Genomic DNA, 27,180 nt, shown 5'->3' with positions numbered 1-27,180 from the left:
ACACTATGTTATGCAAAATGACTGACAAGGGTCTGTGAATATATACTAGTCAGGAGATATGTTTTTAGAGAGGCACGAAAGCTTTCACATGCTAACATGATTTGATGAAACATCTGGTCACTATTGTTATGGTACTTACATGTATGTGGTAATTAAACACTAATTATCTGCTAACACAATGTGATGAAACATATAGTCACTCTTGTTATGGTACTTATGTGGCAATCGAACCCTAATTATCTTGAGTATTACTGGTACCGTAATGCATTTCTCAATCTATGCCTCCCCTTTTTTGTATCAGTGTCAGCTGATCTCATAACGGCCAACTTCACAAAGGATATATAAATTTAAGCCATGCTCCTAAACTGTACCACTCAATTAAAAAAAAAAATTGTTTAAAATGTTTACACCTATAATGAAAATAAGTAACTTGTTTATTATGTTTACACATCCAACACTTCACCAGACATTCTATTTGCCAACGGATAAGCAAAGCCATGTGAAATAAGAAATAACATAAAACCCAGCACGAATGTAGAACCAAAGGTTAGGTGTGGTTAAGGTTTGGTTATGGTGGTTACAAAATTAAACCACTTAAAACATTGCCGGGTGCAATCTCAATTAAAGTAAGCAAACTACACATTCACATTAAAAGAACATAACACCAATCAAGTAAATATGCTTAGGAAATATAGGAAACCAATAGCAATAGCATGCAGCTAATTTGTATTCTTTCTTATCCTTGTTTGCCATTCATTTACACATAAAAAGGTTTTGATCTTGTGGTAGCATCTTGTATAGGCAGTTTTTACAGCATCAAATTTGAATGAGGATGAAGTGGGGGATGTATTTTATGATGTCCATCCACTCAGAACAGGAATTTATTGCATGTCAAATTTATGGGATCGGGGAAGAGGAGTCACATGACCTCTACTATGTCATGTGACATCTGCCACATCCAACTCCCAGAATTCCTCGCCATAAATCTCGCTAAATATGAATTATCGATGTTCTAAGAGCATGGTGAGAGGAAATTATGAAGTGGTGCAAATATAGAACCCACAGGCGACGAGTGTGACATTTTACATGTAATTCTATCGGCTTTTATGTGCACACAATCATTTCTCCCCATGCATGCTCCCCAATCAAATGGAAGTTTTAAAAAATGTTAAAAAGAGAAGGTAAATGAGTGAAAGGAAAAAAGGGTCGTGAAGAGAAGGTTATTCTTAGGACAGCTCTCGTATCATCCCTCTGATCACTAATGTTAATTTACAGCAAGTCCAAAAAGTTCAAACTAAAACAATTCTGAAATTTGAATGTTTGCAGATAAATTGTTGAACTACAACCTATCGATGAGTCGATGACAATGTAATTCTTTACTTGTTGTAATTCTTTTAGCCTTCCATCTTAATATGGGATTGATGTAAAGAATAAAGCCAATGTGGAAATATCAGAAACTTCTTAATAAATTGATGATCATATTTTTGAGGTGAGGTGGGGGGGGGGGGCAATATCATTCAATCAACAAGTTTCAATCCAATCTCATATTTACATACATGCATCACGGATGACTGATGATTAATAGTATTGGTGATAACATGTGTAAATTAATAGCATACATCTTTCAGCGGGAAGGCAATTTCCATGTCAAACTTTCAAGGTCGGGTAATCTACTTTGCAAAATAACAGGATCATATTCCAAAAGGTTGTATCCATATGAAAAAGCTCATCTACACAGACATCGCTGTTAATGTAAATCATATACAAAATAGAAAACATATTGCAGAGAAAAGGATTTTAAAAGTAGGAGCAGAGAGAAATTTAGCTAAGGAAAGCTCCAAAGGTTAGAAAAGAAGAAATAGAGCGAGATATGATTTTTGCTGGATTCAGCAATGCTAATCCGACAAATTAAATCATTGGTGGGTTTTATATATATTCTATTCATAATAACTCAAATTACTTTCTACAATGTGATTGCATTCTAATGCACCTCAGAAGATCAATTGTCATCATACCTATTTGAAGTCTAAAGCTCATCTCTAGAAATTATGGCTAATTGATGAAAAAATGAAAGCCCATTGCAGATCTGAGATCCTACATGAGTTAAAATCGAGTCAATTAACCTTCAAAATCCAAGACCAAAGTATCAGATAATCCCTGTAAAATTTTCTCTATTGCTTCAATCATTGCAAACAAGACAAAAGTAAACAATAAAAAAAAAACAGAAATGAAAGAACAGTACAAAGTCATAAACAAACAATTTCCATCCAATATCAAGTTGTATAATTCCGTCCCAGAAATCATCTATCATTCTGTAGCTAAAATATCATTATCAAATCAATCAAGATCAATTTCCAATTAGAGAAAGCAAGAGCAGTTGCTTCATACTACAAGAATGACCTTGAAACCCAATACTTGTTATGTTTGTGAAACCAAATACGATATAAACCATCTTATTAGAGTAATGAAATTTGATGATTGATATAAGTGTCTCCTAAGAGATTTATTTCTTGAATTAATATGTAATCTAAATGTGTATTGATAAGATGGATTGAAAGAAGTATTAATCCATTATATCAGCTAAACCTTTCCTTGTTAAAAAAAAACTGTGACAGTATCTTGAAATAATGCCAACAAGTCCTAAATTTCAAAGAAATATATATGGGGACTGCTTAAAATAAGTACGTGCAAATCCATTTTGATTAATATTTCGATAGTCTCTCCTCCCTCGACATAAAAGTTTATAAACAATATCATATCTATAAAAAAAAAATCTAGCTTGATTGTGTGGAATTGTTATAATATTATATGGGCCTGGAACTGAAAAAATAAATTTGATTTTATCAGAAAATTCTAGATCAGATTACAAAATAGAAAGACTTCAGCACTTTCTAAATAACCATCCTCTAACCTTGTCAAAATGAAGCTAAACATATACAAATTTATGACAAAAAAAGATACCAGTATATTCATCTCTTTAACATCATAATGCTTTGGCCACCATGGGCAGACATTGAAAATAATATACGATTGTATCCCCTCAAAAAACACATCATGACTCCCTTGAACGATGTTAGCAATTAGGCTTAATCCTCAGCGATTTCAAAATGTAGATGGTCTACCATTAGGCCTGTCCTCATCAGCTCGAGATTGCCAAATATCCCGCTATTTGAATTATCCTGATCGTAAATTATATATTTGCGTCTTCATCAGCCCGAACTTGCAAATGGATATATGGTCGAGATCATCATCCCAAGATATCTTGGGCTAGTTTGCAAAGTCTCTCGCTATTTGGCAAAATATCCTGCTATTTTTCTGGTGCGTCTTCACCAGCCCGAAGACTCGCACTATAGGCGAACGCTGAGCAAAATATCTCGAGCTCGAGTTTCAAGTCTTTAAGTCAAGTGTCGACCTGATAAAGACGCGATTTGTAACTTCAGGATTATTTCCCAAATCAAAAATAGCGGGCTACTTGGCAATCTCAAGCTGATGAGGACAGGCCTAAAACGTCACCCGCCCGCCCACATGAAGGGGCCAAGTTTCTGAACTCACAGTCGAGGTTCACTTCCAAAGTGCATTGTCCCAAAGAACTCATCAGGGACAGGGGAATTAAAGTTTGATGATGGGGGACTAGGGAGACATTACAGAAAATGTGGACGGTATGTATATGGGAGGATTCCGTTTACACTGGGAAATCTTCGTAAATACTCGCTCGATAAGGAATAACACAATCATGTAGCAACTGTTGTGGTGATACTTATAGGTACATTTTCGCAAGCCTAATGCGAGTTGAACCCTTTTTGCTATTTGGAGTTAACTTTGATCTGCAATCATAAAATTTACAAATAGACGATGGCCAACTTCTTGGTATAAAAATGAGATTGTAGTGAACAGATAATACGTGAAACATTTATTGGTGTATTGATAAAGATCTGAGTTTAGCTTACTATTTATAAATGTTTGATATTTTGTGAAGTTGTTTTGTTGCGATTACTGATGTAACATCATACATCAATACAAAAAAAAAAAAAATGAGCTTCCTATTCTGTGAAATTATACAATTATGAAAATGCTGATTTAAACTAAACCTAAAATAAAAGTTATATAACTCCCATTTACAAATCAGGCTTGACAGAACAGAACTCCAGTGTAAAGCCCCCCCCCCCCCCCAAATCTCCAAATTTCTTTTTCTAGACTCCTAAAAGTCCTTTTCCATTTTATGTAAAAATGGATTCAAAGCACACAGAGACCCCCCCCCCCACCTATAAAATTAGTATGGAGTCTTGCTTAAGTGATGGGGTGCTATAAGCGCTGTCCCTATCACTTTTCTTCTACCGCCCATGGATCGTATCATCCTTCTTCGCCCACTAGGGCTCTACCAGCATCCCTGCTAGCATCCCCTCTGAGTCTCTTGTAATGAAACACGGGAGATCGACAGGGAACGAAGATGCCTCTTGCATTCTTCTTCACGGCCCACGAGGGAGAGGGAAGGGACATGGGCTGCATTTCTCATCGTGAGTTACGCATCAAGATATTCTGATGGTGAACTGAAATCTTACAGCCAGGATCAGATCTTGGTTGAATGCGCACCAAGGAGTTCAAAAGACCAGTTTACTAACATACGGGATATTCAAATTTTAATATGGATGTTTCTTTCCTGGGGAACTGGTGAGGAGGTATTTCATTAACCTGTTATTAATGAATAAACTACAATACTTGGAATCCAATATGCATAGTAACGTGTTCCTATGTCTGGCTAGCCTTGGGCTAGCCTTGGACAAGCTTTCAGGTTTAAAAATTATGCATCAAATTTGAATATGTTAGTAAATCGGTCTATTTAAACCTAATCGTGAGCCTTCATATACGGGTATAAACTACAGAGGTCATCAGAACTTGTTCTCAGTTTAAAGATAAACTTGAGTACTGGTATTGCGATTGCATTGTGAAAGAAAAGGTGTGGAATGGATCAGAAAAGTTGATCATATAGCATGTAAGTAATGGTGTGTAATGCAAGGTTCTAGAGTCATCAAAATCATCATAAATTTGGCAGAGTCTTGGTAAAGTAACAATCACTTACACAGATAGATGTATATGGGACAACAAACATGGTGTCGGGGCTAGTACTACCCTGATTTCCTTATCTTTCTATGCTCATTACTCAGCCAGTATACATTTTCTTCCAAAATTGTTTGGCACATGACATTTATTTGTAATCTTGAACATTCAGTGTAAGTTTCGTTAGATTCTGTGAGAATTCATTTTCTTTTTTTACCAGAACTCAACAAAATCTTATTCCTCTGCAATCATAATTATGTAATGCACACTGAATAATGCAGATAATTAATATATAAAAGCTACACCCTATCATATTTGGGATAATCCACTTTCAGTGCTCAAAGCTCCACAACGTCGGTGGAGGGAGGATCGAGTGCAAAGTGGAGAATGCACAATATGAATATGAATATTGTATATTAAGGAAACTGGATATCAATTGGAACACCAGTTTCCGATTGGTCTAATTGTGAAAATTAAAAAAACATCTGAGTTCTGGGCACATTTTTAAAGCAAACTATGAATGCACTCTGAATGACACTGTGGATAACGTAATGAAGTGGTAGGCACATTTAAAAATGCCCCAAGGAATGAGGAGGCTCATAAGAGGTGATAAGGAAATGATAGAAAGATGGAGAAGTAGAGAGAGGTTGCTGAATATAGAGAGAACCGAAGGAAGAGAAATACAGAGTGAAAGGGGAGAGATACTGAAACAGTTGAAGATAGGGATGGAGAGACAGAGAGAGAAGGGGGAGAGGTCAACAAAAAGACAAACATTGAGAGAGAAGGAGCAAAATATATAGAAAGAGAGATTAAAGAGAATGAAAGAAGATAGGATGACAGGGATATAGAGTAAGAGATAAAGAAAAAGACAGACAGCTATAGAAAGAGAGAGAGAGTGAGAGGGGGGTGGAGTGGGGCAGAGAGAGCGGTAAAGAAGCAGCTAGGGGAGTAAGAGAAAGAGATAGAGAAAGAGAGAGAGAAGAAGGCAGAGTGTAAGTCAGGGATGGAGTGGGGCAGTGGGAGGGGTAAAGAGGCAGCTGGAAGAGAGAGAGAGAGAGAGAGAGAGAGAGAGAAAAGGAGAGAGAGAGAGAGAGAGAGGGGAGAGAGAGAGAGAGAGAGAGAGAGGTGGAGTGGTGCAGAGAGAGGGGTAAAGAAGCAGCTAGGGGGAGTAAGAGAAAGAGATAGAGATAGAGAAAGAGAGAGAGAAGAAGGCAGGGTGAAAGACAGGGATGGAGTGGGGCAGTGGGGGGGGGGGGGGGGGGGGGGGGGGGTAAAGAGGCAGCTGGAAGAGAGAGAGAGAGAGAGAGAGAGAGAGAGATGGAGAGAGAGATGGAGAGAGAGAGAGAGATAGAGGAGAGAGAGACAAGAGAGGTAAGCTACAGAGACATGAGTGTGATGAAAAGAGATAAACATAGTGCACATACATGGCTAACAAAATACACAAGCTGACCTACTTCTCCGGTGCAGTTGAGAACGGCTTACCTATATACGCACCACATGATTTACAAGAGGATAATGTATAGCCCATAGAGGTAAGCACAAATGTTGCGTGACGAAGTTCAAGATTCCCCGAATGTTTGGGATACAAACTACTTTCCTCTGACACACTTCTCTCCGAGACAGCTAGCCCCCTCCCCTTCGCTTTGACCCCGGCTCCCAAACCTCGTTGAAAGAGAAGCAAGTCAGGAGAATCTTTTCATACTACATCTGCTAATCTATTTTTATTTTAAGCTCTTGATTTTCTTCACAAGTATATATATTCTCCTATGTAGTTTGAAATAGAATTACATTTTTTTTAATGTCAAAAATGAGTCTAGTTTCAATACATTACGCGAAATAACAAAACGTTTTCCAGGGGTGATAGTGAGGACTAAAAAACATGCCCTGTTTAATAATTTCAAAAGATGCCAATCAGAACACTGACGCACTGAGGAAAAACACAGGAAAAGAGAGAAATTATGTTTTGGAAAGCCTTAGAAGAGCTCTGGTGAAGAAGAAAAAATAGAATATCTAAAAGAACTGCTACCAGAAAATCTCACTTTAAAGTTATAGACCAGTTTTGGATACGCCCCCCTCTCAAAAACTGAAATGGAAGCTCTTGCTACCAATCATGTGAAAGAATATGTTTGGACTAATACGTGATGATACAAATTTTGCCGGGAAACCACCTACTAATTGATATATTTGGTAAATGATCATATCGAACCGGCCTGGATAGAATCACGAATCCACTTCAACATTGAACATTAGGGCATACATGTATATTACTGCTTTTATGCAAATTTAGGTTGAAGTATTGCCATCTAAACCTCTGAAGGCAATATTTAAACAATATCGAAAGGACATTTTGCATCCAAAACCCTTGAACCGCAATTCTACCACTATCGGTCTATATCTTTAAAGCAATAGCAGATCCCGGAAAAAAAGCTCCCTTGGAAAAAAGAGATGTTTATTCTAATATAAGATTAATCAAAAATAGCTGAGAGGGACACTGCAGCATTTAGCTTGGGTATGACGTAGCAGCACACTTCTATTTCCTTTGACACTGAGAAACACATACACCTCATAAATAGTCATCATAAAACAGACCATCAAAAAAAGCTATGTAGATATGGATGTAAAAAAGTCTTGTAAATGGATAGATTTACGAGGGAGCCATGGGGAAACATATGAATGCCGGTGCCCAAGATGGGATGGGGAGAGGATAGAGGGAGGATTCCCTGCATGTTTGGGATGAATGCTGCGTTCAGGTTGACTGGAGCCTTGTTCACATTAAGATTGCCAACATCAAGGAAATTATCAAAAAAGAGAAAAGCAAAAATGTCTTTTTCGTGGAAAATATGACCTTAACAAAAATGCACATTCATGCATTGTCTCTCTCTCTCTCTCTCTCTCTCTCTCTCTCTCTGTGTATCCAAATAAAAGTAATTGTCATATGCCATCAAGGTAACCTTATGGAAGGAATACTCCCTAGGGAGTGGAGATGGTGCATATTGTGCGGGAATGAATCCAATGACCTGAGTAATAACATCTGTAAAGCACTTAGAGTTGGTATTTCAAATTAAGCTGTATATAAATCCAGATTATTGTCGTCGTCGTCGTCGTCGCCGTCGTCATCGTCGTCGTCGTCGTCGTCGTCGTCGTCATCATCATCATCATCATCATCATCATCATCATCATCATCATCATTATCATTACTCACCCTGCAAGCATCTCATAGATGAGGATACCCAACGCCCACCAATCTACTGCCTTCCCGTGCCCTTTACTTTGGATGATCTCTGGTGCTAAGTATTCCGGCGTCCCACATAATGTCCACGTCCTGTAGTATGGGAAAAATCAGTGAAAATAGGATGACTTCTACATGAAGATGTTAATAATAAATTTACATAGCACATGTGCAGTTAACATTAACCCTTTAGTAACTAAACCTCACGGAACCGCCCCTCCTTTTACTCACTGAACCACCCGAAATCGCCCATCCGTTTTCATAAGTTTTTAATGCTCTGTAGGATACGTTCTAGGTCTATAGCTACCGTGATAATGTTATTCGTGCATACTCCTTATGATGTCTACAGTAGGATTCTGCCACATAGAAAAATAGCCCACATTTTTTTCGTTCAGAACTATGCCAAAATGAGAGCAATATTGCAACATCTACTAGTGAGTAACAAAATCTGTAGTTGCTAATGGGTTGACACCTTAATTATCCATACCCCTTGTAAATTTGGTGTTACTTTTGTGTTTTTCATAACTCAAGAATCAAAGGTGGACTGGTTGAAGAAGGGCCTTTGTTGAATACAATTAAATGTTTGGGAGTACCGTAGATCATCATGTGCACTGTACTGTGTGAAAAAAGTTGACTGCGGCATTGCAGTCCCATGTTTGTTCCATTGGACGAGCAAAGCTGGTAAAAGGTTAAACTTGTATCTTCATCTCCTTCAAGTGATCTCAGTTGGCCCTAGCTGCAGACACAATCTCTGGCTACGCTTACCTGTTATCCACCAGCTTCTTGGCAAACCCAAAGTCGGTGAGCTTCACGTGACCTTCTGAATCCAATAATATATTCTCTGGTTTTAAGTCTCTGTATACAATGGTTTCTTTGTGTAAATAGTCTATTGCAGATATGATTTCCATGGCGTAGAATTTGCCCGTGTCGTTGTTGAAGCGGCCACTGTTCCGGAGGTATGTAAAGAGTTCGCCCCCACAGGCATATTCGAGGAGCATGTAGAGGAACGTGTCGGTGTGGTGCGTCCAATGTCTGAAGGTGGAAAGAAAAAATAAACATATTGATTAAATGATCTACATGCATGTTAAATGGTTTAAATTAAAACCGATAATATTTACGACATGGAAATTCTGCATAAATTTGGTGCTGATGGCCATTTTTTAAACCACTCACAAGAGGAAAATGTTTGTTTCTAACTATTCAAGCTAAATCTCAGTAGATAAAAATTACACACTTCATGAATTTAAGTTAATTGCAAATACATAAATTCTTATCTTTGCAATAAAGTTTGTTATAAAGTAACCATTTACAATCAATAAAATTGCATAAGCTTTCAAAACATATGCAGATAGATTCTATCCACAATGGCTTTACCATACAGAGGCACATTAATTAATACCATTGTTGCCAGGACTTCTGGGAAGAAGACTTTATATCAATAACATTTATGTCCATGTGCCAATCTCCAGCCAGGTGTAGTAAATGGGAACCTGGTAGGAATTTATCACTTGAATGCTTTGAGTGCCTTGGTTGGGGCAGCCAGGGTAATAATACTACTTTGAAGGTGAACTGAGCATCCCATGGTATGAATATGTACGCAATATAAATGTAGCTTAAGAAGCTTTAATTATCATTATTGGCAGAGGCCAACAACATAGCATGGCTTTTACTTTTGCTAGCAATTTGGGGAATAGTTGAGCGACAACTCAAAATGATGATGATTGTTGTTATTAGAAGATGATGACCTCTTTAAAAAAAAAACAATACAAATCAATGCAATTTTTACACTGTGAAACTCAAACAAAAGTTTTGAACATCCAAATGCAACTTTATTTCTGAGTTTAAGGCAAATGGGGATTTAACAAAAGAATTATTTCTGCAGTAAGAGTAATACATATTCATTACTTATATTTTTGTGTACGTTTTCCAAAGCTGAACTATTCATATATATAGCTCCAGTGTATTTTTCGTCAACAAAGACAATGTAAACTGTGAACTTTGATTATACCAGCTCCGCTGATAAAGAAAACAGACAACAGCTAGATCTACCTGTGACACGTATTGATGCATGCACAACAGATCAAATTCATAACGGATCACATCATTAAGAACATCATGCGGCATGTTCATGCTCCATGTGGTTTGCTACCGGTTTTAGATTTACACCCTTCACAATGGCAAAGAGCCTCACCAGGAGTTTGGCCCCCTTCCGCCAATTAAATGCCAGTTTAATTAGCCGCATAGCTGGACTGTCAAGCAGCCTTAACTCGTGCATTAACAACTGGCTTCGTTATCACCAGCATTTGGTTGCGTCTCGTCTTGGGAAGTGTCGTCGCTGACGGATCCCAAATACTTTTGTTGAGATCCCATCGAGAGGGAGTAGGTAGACATAACAGAACCCGAGATCACTAATTGGGTAATAATTTGATGCTATCATCTTTAATCACATTTAGGTTCAAAAGTTTAAATTAAATATTTTTCAGTGTGATTCTAATCATCCTATACATATGATAGATGCCAAAGGGTCACTTTTCGGGTGAAGATGGAATTTCTGTTAAAATATATCTTCTTCATGAATTACCGGTATCCTTTTTTTTCATGAAGTTTGGTATCTTTTTTTTAGGTGACAATGTGACAGGTTTGCTTTTCTTTAAACTAAAGACTACAATCCCTTTGACTCCATTTTTGATAGATAATGTTATGAAAAGTTGCATTTTCATTTATTAATGTCTTTATTCTTTTATTTTTCAACTATTGAATCATTCGTTCATGCATTTAGTTCATTCACTTATTTATTCATTCATACATTCATGAAAATATCATTCAATCATTTATCCAATTATTTATTTGCTAACTTATTCATGTACTTGAATATATTTATCTTGTCATGAGTTTATTGAGTATTCATTCATTTATTCATACAGTCATTCCTTTCTTTATCCATGTATTCAATTATTCATATTCATTGTGTTTATTTATTAATTAATTAATATTACTAAAGAATCAACTCCTGGATAATCCTAAAGATGGTAATTTTTTTTTTAAATAAAAATTGTATAGACAACTCAAAATGGTGAAGTTCAGTTCACTTTCCAATGTTATTCATTTGGGCAGCAACATCTCCCTCCTAGCATTTGCAGAGCCAAAAAATAACAACATTTATAGGCAAATATAACAAGTTTATATAAATTGTTTTGATATGAATCATAAATTCAACAGATCATAGGTGCAAAACGGTCTAACCGAAATATTCAACTGAAAGGAATATAGTCAATAAAGTAGATGACTCCTCAATAGCTGTACTACATATAATACCGGTATACGCTCTCTCTCTCTCTCTCTTGTTTTTCAAATGACCTTGTATCTGTACAATACTGACGTAATGCAAAACCACAGCACTATAATTACATGCAAAAGAGTATAGTTGGCCCATATCTACAGTATAATACACGTATCATGAATTATAAAACAAAAACATATCATATGTCAAATTCTGGTTCTGGCATTAAAAAATCTTCAATAATAGCAAGACTATTGCTTTCCCCTGAGTAGCCTTGGAAACGACACTAACAAATCATCTCAGCTGTAGCACCCATAGCGCACGTGTACGCTGTGTGTGTGTGACCTATTATACCAAGTTCAGAGGAGTTCTCTCCAGAGGGGGGTTGGGCCATGGATGGAAGACCCATGTGCAGAGGGGAATCACATGCACACTTGGACTGTAACAAGTGCCAAATACAAACTGGGGGTCCACATGACGGGCCGAGTGCAAGTCCTATTGTACGGCCCAACAAAACAACAATAACGGGACCTTCCAAAGACTATTATTGATCCCCATTTCAAGGGGAGAAGTCACTTTAGTAGTCTATAATAAAACACTGGTTTCAAATTCATGTTAAACTTTTTTTTAAGCTAGTGTTTCATACCCATGAGTACAGATCATGTTCGAAGTTGCTACAACATGTCAACATGAACATGACCACACCTATATTGCATAGACTCTACCGGTATTTAACAATTGGTTGCATGCTAGACAGAAACTTCTGCCTAATTTGTTGGGTTTCAGGTCACGAACGAATATTTTGTAACACTACAATAGCTAGAAATTACAGGCATTTACAATACCGTTACCTGATATATGGGTACCTGATATATGGGTACTTGATATGCTTGAGTGCTAGTTACTTTGGCAGCTTAGCTACAACCAGGGTAATATGTGTACAGCGCCATGAGCGTCAGAGCCTGGTGGATACCGGCGCTATATAAATATCTATAATTATTATTATTATTTATACCTACTGAAGTCTTTACCCTTGTATACATGCATGCCAAGAAGTATTTTCAAAATAATTATTATCCTATCTTTTCAAAAGCCTTCTCTGTTTTCTCAATTGAGAAACTCCCATAATATCTGTCTGCCACTAAGTCTGATCCTTACTCATTATATACATAATACTACCTGTAAAAGTACTAACATATAGGCCTAGGTGTGTACTAAGTATGTAATATAATCCATGACCATAGTGCCAAGCGCCTTTTGGTTTCACAAATATAATAAAAGAAAAGGGAATATTACTCCAATTGCGAGCCAGAAATCTGATCAATATGGAGAGTGAAAATGAATCAGGCATTTTGTTTTCCTTCTTTTTTATGCATCGTGCTGAAATACATATATTAATGAAACAATAAATGATCATTACTAATAGATGATTTACAGTGGGCTTGCGGGTGCACAATGTGAGAGAGAAGGAGGATTGAGGAGTCCTCTCTCACATGGTGCACCCGCAAGCCTACTGTATATCTACATCCCCATGCAAGCCGACACTTACAAGCAGCATCTAATAGATGATTATTATTATTTTCTTTTGAAGAAAAAAAAGACAAACAAACGAGCATTGCACCGAGGCTCAAGTCATTGATATGCAGTCTAATGTAAGAGACACAAGGTATCATAGTGATTCTCCTCGAAAAGAAAAGAAAATTAAAGCATTTCTCAGGCTATTCTAATATAAGCCTGTGGAAACTTAGTATGTTTTGATTAAAAGAGAAATCACATCTAAAATATGATTTTTTTTTAAAACAAGGTTTTATATTGAAATATCTACTGACAAAGTTGATATACATAATATAATGGATTACACTCCATTGTACAAAGGTTACAGGGATTTATTTTAATGGACTTAAAAAAAAAACTTTTACAATTGGAGGAGGGAGAGGTACCGGTATTGATATTGTTAAATTTAGAGGGGCTTTGGATCACTTTTGGTATTGAGGCCTAATATAGGATTTTGCATCCATTTTAACACTTTTTTCAATCAAAATCATCTATGTGCACTTTAATTTCATTCTAGGAATCTGGAATCATGCAAATGTCAAAGTTAATTTTATCATTTGTCATTTAAGTAAGCCAATGGTCAATTAATTTCCACACTTGTCCATTCATGTTTGTCGGATTTTATTCAAATTTGTCTCAACCGGCGATCCGCTGCAGAATGTAATAATCAAATTTTAGTCTTTGTACAATCAATTTCAAGAGAATTTCATTCAAGCTCGTCGCTTAGACAAGTTATTATAACAAACACTTTTAAAATTTGAATAATGCTTGACAAAATTGATGGCAACATGACGAAATTGATTGGACAAAGTTGGAAAAAGGAATGACTATGGGATGTGCAAGTTTAAGAAGTTTCTGAACTAAATTGAATTTAAAAAGTATGAAATTGAATTAAAAAGGTGGTCAAATGGACGGGAAAACCTTAAAGGTAAAGACCAGTTATGGTCATGCGATTGCATTGTGAAAGAAACGTTGTGGAATCGATCAGAAAAGGTTGATCATCTAGCATCTGCAAGGTTCTGGAATCATCAAAATGATAAGAAATTTGGCCCATTCTTCGTAAAGTTACAATTAGCACTATACACAGAAAGATGTATATGGGACTACCCTATATCTCTCACAGACCATGAGAGAAACAAATTTACCAAATATATGAATTAGTAAGCGGTTTCCCGGCAAATTTTTTATCATCATGTATTAGTCAAAACATATTCTTTCACATGATTGGTAATGAGAGCTTCCATTTCATTTTTTGAAATTGGGGCATTTCCAATACTGGTCTTTACCTTTAACATTTGACTTGAGTCTGTGATGTAGACTATACATACTATGCTTGACTTCACTATATAGACCACATGGTGACTTTTGTGACACAATGGTGAGACCATTTTCACCTCAGAATGCTTTCATTCGGACTTTTATATCCTGTCCAAAAACACAAAATTGCTTGGTGGGATGTCTATACAACAGCAATCAAATAAGAGCTTGTTTGGTGCTTTATGGTTACAACTTACACGATAGTGCTGAAAAAGAAAACCTTCAAAACTTCAATATTCAAAGGTATTTTGGACTTTATTGGAGTTTCTGTACAAATGGACTTACAATAACGATGTATGTAAGGGTTTTGTTTAGTGCTTTAAATCAAAATCGGACCGGAGTGTTGGCTCAGTCAGTAGAGCGTCCGCCACACAACCGGGAGGTCGTGGGTTCGAACCCCGGCCGCATCATACCAAAAGACGTTAAAAGATGGGAGTTGTTGCTACCTTGTTTGGCGTTCAACAATAAGGGATAGAGCAACGTCGATCTGGCGCTGCTCAGTGGCTGACGGGCTCACGAACAATTGGGCAAAAAGAATTTCCGTTTCGGTTTAATAAAATTTGGAGTGGACTATTAGGCTATTATTATGATGATTATTATTATGAAATGGTTACAATGATTATGAGCAGTGTTAAAAATAGAAAACCTTGAATAGTCTGTGTTATTTAGGATATTATTTCCTCTCTATTTTACAGGAAAAATGTGTGTTTCACTTTCTAACTAGTGGTATCTATACAAATGAAGGAATAAAGAGGATGAAACTAAGTGCTTGTTTGTTTGGTGCTTTAAACCAACATGATTACAAGTTATGTGAGCAGTGTTAAAAACAGAAAACCTTGAATATTCCATGTTACTTAAGATGTCATTTCCTCTCCTTTAGTACAGAAAAGCTTGGTGGAACAAATGGATGAGAAATAAAGAGACGATGACAAGATATATGAGCAGGGCCTGGCTGAAAAATGAAAACTTGAATATTCTGTGTAGTAATCTCAACAACACATATTGGTACTCAATCATAGATTTGTCTGACTGATAATTAATAGAACCCAAAATTATACAATATTTTGCTGTTAATTTCCTGGATTACAAAAGATTAGATGGTGGTAGGGGAATTATCATGCCCCCTTAATTTCTAAACCGTACAGGAGAATGTAAAGGTCAAGTTGAAACAACAAAATCTCCTGTCAGCAGACTTTAACGGTAATTTCAAATATAGGATCAATGCTCACTATACTTTATTGTAACAAGTTTTCAAATTAAGGATTTATAGATGTATTATTATTTTGCCACTTTTTGGTAATCTATGTATATATATACATATAAGTCAATATATTTACATGTTACAAAAATTATGTTTTTCATTATTTTGAGGGATCCATATTTTACGAGCTCTGCATTTCCACAGGTTTATCTTTAAAAACAAAACAACAACAACAACATTTTACTGCATATTATTTATGTATACTTTCTATTTCGTAACTTTAAATGTATTATATTATTGAATGTTGAATTGTATATCTGATTTCTTGTCAAAATTACTGTTCTGTTGGAAATGAAAATTAAAACTGAAACTGAAACTGAAACAGTACAGCTACAAGGAAGTCCAGATGGACTAATACTCTTTTCACACTGGTTTTGCTTAACCCCGTACTTTGCTTAGCCCCGTACTATCCTTAACCCCGGACTATTTTTGTTGGCTTTTCACACACGCTGTTTTTAGTCCCGTACTAGCGCCTATTCCGGAATAAGAAAATTCCCGCTGTTCTCACTGCATTTTGTTAACCCCGGATATCGTGAATGTTATGATTGGACATACTTCGCATCTGGCCAGCTGCGATACGCTCCATTGCGTAGTACCGGACTATTTTTCGTTTCTGTCCTCATTCATTTGTTTAGCACCGCAATTGCGGGGTTAGCAGGAGTTAGCACCACAATTGCGGAGTAAGCCCTGCTATTTTGCAGGGTTAGTTAACCCCGTACTATAGGTGGGGCTAGCCCACTTTGGTAAATACCAGTCTGAACAGAAAGTGGAATAGGCTTAACCCCGTACTATAGGTGGGGCTAAGACCCCCCCCCCCCTTAACCCCACCTATAGTACGGGTTAAGCAAAATATTGCCAGTGTGAAAACAGTATTAAAAGGTTTTATCCTGATTAACAGGTGTACTCTTTCCCTGACCTTGTTTCTGCAAACTGATCTTATTTTTGGGAAATAATTCTGTAACTTATAAATTTACTCTATCGGTAGAGTAAGCACAAAAGTGGTCACATGATCAACAATGGATTGCTTTCATGCATTGCACTCCAAATTAACTATTTTGATTTGTCGAAATATTGACGTTAAGCAAACATGTAACTCTGCAAACTTCCTCATAGCTTTCATGCATTTGTAATATCTATCAAAGCTAGATCAATGATTATTACAACGATAATTCCAAGGCTCAACAGAAACAAAAAACAATGGTCGTGAGAAATTTTCTAGAGTTGTCTGGGAAAGACAAATATGCACATTAAAATGTTTACAATGCTAAGCAATTGACCCTAAACATATCATATGAATATACATTTTTTTCTTTACTTTTCTAGCAATATCATTTAACAAGGAAATGAAACCCAAGCTGATCCAAAGAAAGGTTGAGAGTATCTAGTCTCTCCTCTTTTTTTTTTTTAAAGCTCAAGGATAAAGAAGATGGTTTAGATACTATCGTATGTGTCATGGTCATAGACCAGGTCGATGTACAGGTATATAATTTATCCACACAGATCATTATGCCTCCAGCCTCATTGCACTGCAAGTCTACTCTTCATATTCCATACTTGTTACTAAATTAATTTCTGAAGTAAAGGTCGGGTAAACAATTCGGATGAAAAGGGAAATAAATACGATCAACCTTGAATCATAGCTTGTAGACCAAGGACGATCAAAGTCTGGGAAAAGTCCTCCAAACTTGCTGGGTTTATGTACTCTGTCATGAAAGCATGGATAATGATGTGTTTTTTACCTTTCAAGGGTCAGGTCCATGGAAATGGTTCCTCACGTCTTTCAACAAAGGCTAGTGTGAATGACAGTTTGTGAGGTCTGACCCTGGGTGATCTCCTGCGGAATGTCTCAGAATTTGTTCTGACAAAAGTGACTGTCCTCTGAAATCTTAGTCTTATTATAGACCGGTAGTGGTAAAATTGCGGTTCAAGGGTTTTGGGTGCAAAATATCCATTCAATATTGCTTTCAGAGGTTTAGATGGCAATACTACAACCTAAATTCGCGAAAAAGCAGAAATATAAGCCCAAATTTTCAATGTTGAAGTGCATTCGCGATATCTATCCAGGCCGGATCAATATGATAATTTACTAAATATATCAATTAGTAGGCGGTTTCCCGGCAAAATTTGTATCACCACGTATTAGTCAAATCATATTCTTTCACATGATTGGTAATAAGAGTTTCCATTTCATTTTTTTGAGAGGGGGGTGTTTCCAAAACTGGTCTATACCTTTAAAAAAGTAATCTTATTGTAAGTTTAGGCAAATTTGAAAGGATGGATATCTATTTCATACTTGTGCCTGCCAGTTTTTCACCCATTTATATGGGGCACCATTGGTGCATGGCATGTGATGCATCACTTAATTATTGCTATATTCTTTATCATTATTTTCATTCTTTCATTCAGTTCCATAGCACGGCCCTCATTTCCAATGAAGAAATATGACAAGTTGCCATTTTGCAGGTTTTAAATACATACAAAATTGTGAGCAAATATCACAAACAAACCCAACAAAATTCTCCTGGGGACTACAAAGAAGCCTACTTTTTTTTTCTTCCTTAATTTGGTCTGCAATACATCAAAAAGAAGTGGTAAGGAAAAGTATATGGCTGACCAAAGTTGATGTCAGAGACTACCATTTGATTTGCTGGATTTTGCTAAGCACGTCATCACAAATGGTGACCCCTACACTTGTCACAGAGGTCATGGTTTTCCACATAGGAGTTCTGTTTACTTCATTCAGAACCAACATTTCTCATCACCTAAATCCCTATTCCAAATGTTTCTTCTAACATGCTCATAAAACAGAATAAAGCGATAATATGTTAGATGTATATCCAAGAAGAAATAGTCAGAACTGATGTTGCTGAGGCGAAAATAGTGTCCCTGGATGTTGCAGGCATATCACAAGTAGAAACCCTGCTCCTCCCCCCCCCCCCCCCCCCCCCCCCCCCCCCCATCATCAGCTTGGCACTGGGGCCATGGTTTCCCAAAAATGTCTACATAGAGGTAGTAGTATACCACTATTACTACTTCTAGAACATGGAAAAGGCTGTCAGAGGCAACAAGAACAACAGCAGACAGAGAAGGATAAACTTGTGATGGCCACAGCAGTGCATTTACATGCAAAACCTGACTGAAAGAAGAAGACTACTACTTGTAGAGAGTTCTTTTTACTTCATTTACAACCTACTTTCTCATCACCTGAAAATTCTCTTCCAAAATGTTCTTTCTCACAATAAATGCAATACTAATATACCTATGCCATGGAATAAATAGCTAGTCCTGCATTTTGAAATGGTATTGAGGAGAGTACCATCATTACTAGATTAGATTTTCAATACATGCGTACATGCTTTATTGAAAGGAAGGAAATGTGATGTTTGCTTGAGTCGAGGTTGTTTAGCTATTTCAACATGGTCTGTATTGCAGTTATTTTAGGACATGTGAAATATATCCTGAGCACATACACGTATACAGTGAAAGTGCACATCAGACTTGAAATTCAATATTTTATATCCACTTGCTGCACAACTTGTAATAGCTTTAAAAATAATTTTGCAATAGGATCCTTATGCTCCAGTGTATGCGCTGCAAACTTGTGTAGAATTGCGATTAAAGGGCATGTCCACTCCAAAAATAACTTACTTTCAGTAGAGAAAGATTGAGTTCCAACGAAATAGTGGAGTTTCGGCCAGCCTTTAAAAAGACCATGCACACTTTAGGTGTTTTTTGTTTTTATTTGGGTTTTTCACTGTGTTTATGGCTAGTTGCCTAGCAACCGCCAACAAAACTCCAATTGTGAGAAAAACCAATGGTTTCTGCTTGCTGTGTAAATGCAGCTAGTATCAACAGCAATCTTGGTCGATGACCGCTATTCAACGGCGCACATGAAAAAATGCAGCTACATCATTAGCCAGTGTTGACGAGAAGCATGCACAGTGATATATCTTTTAATAATCGGCTCGATGGCTACTCTGATATTGGAATGCTAGCCACTGTAGAGTATTGAAGTGTGGCATTATACTTTCCAAGTTGTCAAGGTTGTTGAATACGAACAATTTTGTGCTAAACAATGGCGTGGTGATCAAGTGCACCAGTGCTTAGAGACTTTGGTGGTAAGCGCTTTATAAGTAACGTTTTTATTATTATTATTATTATTACCAGCGCCGAAAACTAAATTTGCCCTGTTCCAGCCCGCTGCTTGAATGATTTCTTGGTGAACCTCATTCGCAAGCTTTGTTGTTTGAAACCAGTAACCTTGACAATGATTGAATATGACGTTAGCACTTCAGTACTCTATAGAACTATGCAGACTCTTTCCTGGTTACTCTTAACTCTTTAAAAAGGGTTATACCGGTATAGAAAATACAGGCAAATTATACACTATCGTCTCCTTCGAGCTAGGAGGGTGTGCATTCATATACTCAGAACAAAGTCAACGTCTTTCTGGGCCCTGTTACATAAAACTCGATATACTCCATTTCTATGACAAATTTGCTCTCAGCCAATTAAATAGAACAATTTTAGTAGCTTACAACAGTAATTGTAACTTGTTAATATTGATAACAAGTTTTTTGAATCTGCTTAGTGCCCTGGTTCTCGACAGCTAGTATGCAGGCCAACAATGTAAAATACAAGGCACGGCCATTATAATTATTTATTCAGTGCAAGTTAATCAAGTTTATATTTGCAGGGTAAACCCCCACCTGGGGTGATTTGCTTCAACTATGGAAACATGATCCTGCTTCAGCATTAGGTCCATTTACACATCCCAATCACTATTTTGACAAATCTGCAATATTTTGGAATTTGGACTACCATTTGAAAAGTTTGCTCATATCAATTTTTGGGTGAGTAGTGCGAATGCGTTTGCTTGAATGATAGCTAACAGTTACCTAGGGGAAAACAAGGAAGTGTGTTCACAAAACTTGTACTCTCGCAAATACAAACATTGACATCATGTTTCTGATCTTGGTGCTTTATTCTATTTTTATCCACCTCTATTCAGGTGAACTGCTCGCTTCATTAGAACAGATATTAATTTTCCTGTATTTTGCATGTGTTTTGGTAAGCTTTCGGTATACGTTAGCCAAATTAACCCTTCATCTGCTTGGGGCAACTTATAAAACAAACTCTGGACTGCCATAGTTGACTGTTGCCACAATTTAATGTACAATACTTATATACCATGAAACAATGTAGCAGTATAGGATTTCTATCCATGGTGGATAAAAGATTTAAAGCCCATCTGCATTAGTTTGACCAGGAGGGATTAGACCACCCTGCAAGGTCACTGACAGGTGGTTAACTCATCAAATCAGCTCTCAATTAACATAAGAAAAAGGGGACCATGGGGGACCAAGGGTCACCGATAAAGATTGTTTCCTATATAGAGGGCGTAAGTAGCTATAAGTAGTGCAGTCGGGCTTTAAAAGAGTACTCGATTGTCATCCAATACCTACATCAAATTTTGAACATTTTAGGGAATAAAATCAATCACTGAAAATGGTGAATGTTTGCTAACAAAATGAAATGTAATCTGAATTGGTGCCATATTGTGAACGAGTTGTCAACTCTCTGTCCAAGCTCAAGCTGTGAATTTGCTTTTCAAAATTTGTCCAATAATGGGGTCGAAGAACTATTCCTACTCTGTTTTCAAATAACTTGTTTGCTGAATGGAATGTATTTTCGTTTTTTGAGAACAGAAATTCAATCAAGCCTGAATAAGAAGAGCAAATAATGTGTAATTGTTGTCTGAAATTCCAGATAAATATAGCTTCTTTTGAGTGGGAGAAAACAATTATGTTCAATGAAGCTGTATATTCCCTTTTTTCATGATCTACCACCCCCATTCCCACGGCAACCTCATCATGACCCTATGTTGTCAAATTTCACGTTTTGAAGTTGTCAAAGAGCAGATTGAATTCTTTTCTTCCTTTTAGTTAAAGGTGCCATTTACTTTAATATCTAGTACAAGTGATTCTTACAGTTGTAGGAAACTGTAAAAATTACTTAAAGCTTATCTGCCATAGTTAACAGAAGGGATTAGAGCGCCCTGCACGGTCACTGGACAGGTGGTTATCTCATCAACTCAGCTCTCAGTTAACATTAGAAAAAGAGGATCATGGGCGACCAATGGTCACCAATTATGCATTGTTTGTTATATAGAGGGCGCAAGTAGCTAAAAGTAGTGCAGTGGGCCTTTAAATAGGACAAGGTCCATATATAACTATAAGAAGATTTATGATAACTTGGCAAATCTGGAAAAAAATTCTCTGGCTGCTCTCTGGAAAAAAATTCTCTGGCTGCTCTCTGGAAAAAAATTCTCTGGCTGCTCTCAGGAAAAAAAAATAAACAACAAAATTATACACCCTATATTCACAAATTTCTTTCAGGGGAGAAAACATTCAGCCAATGATGAAATTCCTTTATGATTTGCCAATCATAAATGTTCAAATTGTTTTCATGACAATTTTGACTCCATGACAATTTTCTTTATGATTTTGGCAGTCATGACATTTTTGGGGTCTTTTTAATATGGACTGGTGTTGTGGCAAAGACCACAATAACGTATTACTTTTGTAAGAACTAATGAACACAAATATTCTATTTTCAAAAATTACACTAACCTTTACCCATTTTTTATTTTGAAAAATAAAGAAGTCAAGTCAGATGAAAATGGATTGATTGTTTATGTATTCAATTCGTAATTTCATAAAGAAAAAACAAATATTTCACTCATGGTGTACATGTTGTAGGATCTTTCTCTCTCCTTAGACCAAGACATATTACCAATCCAACTCTTTCATGTATCCCAGAATTCCTTTCTCGCTCCTAGCAGCCATCTTGCAGCCATCTTCCTGTCATCACATCATTACATCGCAACTCGCATGCTAACATCAGCCTTTTCACACACAGCTAAAATTCTATAAACATGATTAGTTTAAAGGGCTTTAAACTGATCACCTGAACATACAACATCATTCACACACAGATATTTTGGTAATTCATTAATTGTTTCGTGATTAACTACTGCTCGTAAAATGCGCAGTAGTGCCATTGCGCATTTAATGTCAAGCTCTCTAGATACGAACTTCTTATCTGCAGCCTGCTTTTAGGGGCGTATGAATCGCGACTTCGTATCTATCCCAACATCGTAATAACGATGTTCACAATGGGAAATTTTTCTATAAACATGTTTAAAACTGTTGAGTTAAACACGTTTATACTAATCATCTCTAAATACGATGAATTTTAGCTGTGTGTGAAAAGGCTTACATGTTCGTCTCATTAGCACGATGGATAAAAATAGACGTGTTTAAAAACCTCCCACTTAAAGATGCAGTTATTTAAGTTCTGGGCCCTGTTTCATAAAACTTGTTATCAGTAAAAAGTTACAATAAATGTTACATAAGCTATTGAAATAGTGGCATTTGATTGGATGAGAGCAGATTTGTCATAGAAATTTGGCATTTGTTATTGATAAAAAGCTTTCTAAAACACGGCCCCCGAAAGAAATTTTCTGGAAGTCATTGAAAAAGTTGATGATGTACACAATGTACATGTTGGATTTTGGTATGATAAAAAGGATCAAAAGAGGTTTAATATGGTAATACACATAATGTTGTCCCCATATCGTGGGATCAAGTTTGGTCCAAAATTTTAAGCTATTTGTCAGTTAAATTTCTAATATGATAGCAATTTAGGAGCAATCCTTTTCATGTGCTGCATTTACATTTTTTTATGTGGGATTTAAAAGTAATTAGAAGCTCATGAATTCTTTCTCACCGCTACCAAAACTCAACCTCTTCTTTAAACCTCTCCCTTAACCTCCGTCCGATACATGACTACAACTATGTGATGCTATTCTATTGGACGTCAGTCATGTCACATTATCTGTTCTATTTCTCGCCGCTAACCTTCAGGCGCTTCCAGTCATTACGCCGTTGCCATTTTAATCTATGGTACTAATAATCGCATTCGATCTATTTCCATCCATCGTTAAGTCCTGGGTTAGTTTATCATCTGTACCGTACATTCATGTCTAAGCATTACATCTGGAACCTATCGGGCACTTCCTACATGTTATAGGCCCATGGAGGATAGGGAGGAACAGGGAATGGAATGATGTTCTGTCCTCCTTTCGGACAACATAATTTGTCGCTGGTTTTTGCAAAGTGACACATCAGATACAAGCTCATACTCGTAGGCTTATAACGATGCACTTCTAATACACTAGTTCACAAAAATGGGTGACAAATTATTGATGATTGATCGTTTAATGTCCAAGCACCCCTCTACTTCAGCCCCTATTTCATCTCGCTATTTAAATCAGAATTCCTTCTCAGGCCACAGGGGGTTAAATGTCCAAAGGAACAGTCAGCCCGCAACAACGATAAAGTGCTTGTTTCTATCGTTTGTGCAAGCTAAACTATCCAACAAGTTCAACAACAAAAAGTTATAAAATTTGGCTGGAGGTGAAGAGGGATGGACATAATTGTCCATACAAGTCATGTGTGTCTAAGAGCACAGCAGATTAATAGGCAAGAGGGGTACCGGCTCCTTGTGCTGCTGGGTGCCCCCTCCCCTGGTTTCACCTCTGAATCTGACACCTTTGCGTTCCAACACTTCGCACACGTATAGCAATGTTTATCTATATGATGCACCAATGACTTTGTTATTTTCACACACAGGCATACCGTACATATGTAGCTTGTGTCATGACCTACACATTTGTCAGAATATAGATTTGCCTGTGACCGTGAGGCGGCAGGACAACTACGTATCAAAACAAAAAGGTGTTGCAGCATGAGTCCAGGGGACAAATATACAAAACATTGAACTCTGGACATCGCCCCCCCCCCCCCCCCCCCAAAAAAAAAAAAAAAAAAAAAAAAAAATGTTCGATATTTGACTACCTGCACCCCAAGAGTGAACAGCCCTTGATATTAACTGGAAATCCAAACTCGATAGCAAAACTACTCTTATACACTTTTCACACTGGTTTTGCTTAACCCCGTACTTTGCTTAGCCCCGTACTATCCTTAACCCCGGACTATTTTTTTGGCTTTTCACACTCGCTGTTTTTAGTCCCGTACTAGCGCCTATTCCGGAATAAGAAAATTCCCGCTGTTCTCACTGCATTTCGTTAACCCCGGATATCGTGTATGTTATGATTGGACATACCTCGCATCTGGCCAGCTGCGATACGCTCCATTGCGTAGTACCGGACTATTTTTCGTTTCTGTTCTCATTCATTTGCTTAGCACCGCAATTGCGGGGTTAGCAGGAGTTAGCACCACAATTGCGGAGTTAGCCCTGCTATTTTGCAGGGTTAGTTAACCCCGTACTATAGGTGGGGTTAGCCAACTTTAGCCCACTTTGGTAAAAACCAGTCTGAACAGAAAGTGGAATAGGCTTAACCCCGTACTATAGGTGGGGTTAAGACCCCCCCCCTTAACCCCACCTATAGTACGGGGTTAAGGAAAATATTGCCAGTGTGAAAAGCATATAAGAGGAAAGCAGAAAAAAATCAGAGATGGTAGACAGAGTGCTTTCATTTTTCTAACATCCATAACTTTCTTATTATTGGTCAGACATATCTCAAACTTTCAACATTCTGTTTATCATATTTGCCTACTTTCATAGTTCATACAAATGAACTTGTTACAGGGGTTGGATTGTTGTAATGTAGATGAAACTGTAGGGGCAAATGGTGAAACATATTTGCATCAGGTCGATAGGAGTACAAGTTTCAACCAACCCTTTGCATAAAAATGTATCACTACCTAAAAATCATACTGATTTATTTTATAAGCAAGCTTGAGTACAAGATTACTTGGAAGTTATCAGAAACATGGCATGTTGCATGGATTGATTTGAAACTTTCTATTTTCATGAGATGATTTGTACTCCTTGGGGTGCTCTGTAAATGTTTTCAATAATATATACACTCCTCATTCAAATGAGAAAGTCCCTTTCAAAATCTCAATAAAAGAAACACATCAATAAAAACTAAACAGGATTATAATTTTCTTACACAGGGTCAACGCATGTAGAAGATATTCTGGTGCAACTTGGGCGAGAAGATCTTTGGAAGGATTTATAGATTTAAGGATTACAAAAAGCCCTATTGTGCAGGTTCCTTCACTGTTCGGTTCATTGTGTAACTGCCTATCAATTTCAATTGAGTGTCTACTTTCATTGCCTTGCTAACAATGGGGAAAAATTGGCTGAAGACATTTATCTCTCGATCTGCTATTGCTAACAAGACCAACATTTTTGGATGAATTGTTGGTAGATGTACATTAACTACTGTACATGTATATTGTTGTGTTTCGTTATCAAAGAAAACCGCATACTTTTCAATACACATGTAGTCATGTACATGTAGTCTAAATAAATGCCTAAGTACATGTTAAATCAACTGTAAGGGAATTACAGCATGCAGAGCCTACAAGGTTTATATAAGAAAATTGTCTTAAATGAAAAAGTACAAAAACTTTACAGACTACACCTTCACTCAAAGGGTTCAATGTGTTAATGCATACCACATTAATCAGAAAATATACTTTAAGAAATATATTTATGTATCTGAGGATTTCTGTTCTCTAACAATGTAATATAATTGCTGAATAATTTTACAAATAAATAAGCAGTTTTCATTCAAATTATCGAGAGTAAAAAAAAAAAAGGAATATATTCCCTTTGAAATTGCAAAGTCCGACATGTATTGTATACATTTGTTCTGCATATAGTTCATACCTCACAGATTATAGATCATTACAGAAATATTGACTATTTGAGTGGCACGGTTAAAAATGTTCATCAAGGTGATCTTGAAACTGTACTGTACTCAGAGACAAAGTCGAGGCGTTCCTTTTCTCCTAATCTTCTTAAAGGCTGATATAACCAGAAGACACAGCCATAATCAGGCTTGAAAATACAAATCAGCACTTTTTTCTACATTTTAGTTATTTGCTATCTCAAATGCTTTTGAAAATATCATTTATAATTATATTTCATTTTTTATTCTATGACATTTTGAAATCTTTTTAAAATTGGAACTCGATCAAGTCAAGATTACTTTCTAAATTCCAATCATAAATCCTCTTTTCTATTAATCTTTCTCATGGCTCACATCACTCTTTAATAATACGAAGCCAGTCATAATCGGGCTCGGAGAAACAAACCAAAGGGTATTTAGTGGACTGCTCATCAAGTTTCTCGGACAAGAAGGACCCATTGTGTCCTTTGAAACCCAGTCACCCATGGCATTCTTAGACAGCATAACATGACCGGGAGAAGACATTCAAGAAAACTTGCAGTGTGTAATTGATTGCAAGGAAAGAATCGATACCGGCCTGAACATCATGCGAACCATGTGAAGACGATGTAGTCTTGGTGTCACAGACCCAACTATAAATTGATTGATAGTATACAAATAATGAATGGTTATGAGTTCAATAGTGCGAATATGTT

The 27,180-nt window shown here is 36.8% G+C and overlaps 1 protein-coding gene across 1 annotated transcript in view; it reads right to left on the bottom strand.

Annotated features, from left to right (window-relative positions):
- Positions 1-27,180, bottom strand: part of LOC583938 (cAMP-dependent protein kinase catalytic subunit PRKX) — a 68,927-nt gene that overhangs the window by 28,385 nt on the left and 13,362 nt on the right. Inside the window, exons 3-4 of the mRNA XM_011682744.2 lie at positions 9,050-9,316; positions 8,258-8,377 (exon numbers count right to left, since the gene is read on the bottom strand). Of these exons, the coding sequence (XP_011681046.1) occupies positions 8,258-8,377; positions 9,050-9,316 (387 nt within the window). The remainder of the gene's footprint in view (positions 1-8,257; positions 8,378-9,049; positions 9,317-27,180) is intronic.

This window comes from Strongylocentrotus purpuratus, unplaced genomic scaffold (assembly GCF_000002235.5).
Source record: "Strongylocentrotus purpuratus isolate Spur 01 unplaced genomic scaffold, Spur_5.0 spur5_scaffold_12, whole genome shotgun sequence".
In the NCBI taxonomy this organism is placed as follows: Eukaryota; Metazoa; Echinodermata; class Echinoidea; order Camarodonta; family Strongylocentrotidae; genus Strongylocentrotus; species Strongylocentrotus purpuratus.
Note: the sequence above shows the minus strand (reverse complement) of the source record. Positions and strands in the feature narration are given on the sequence as shown.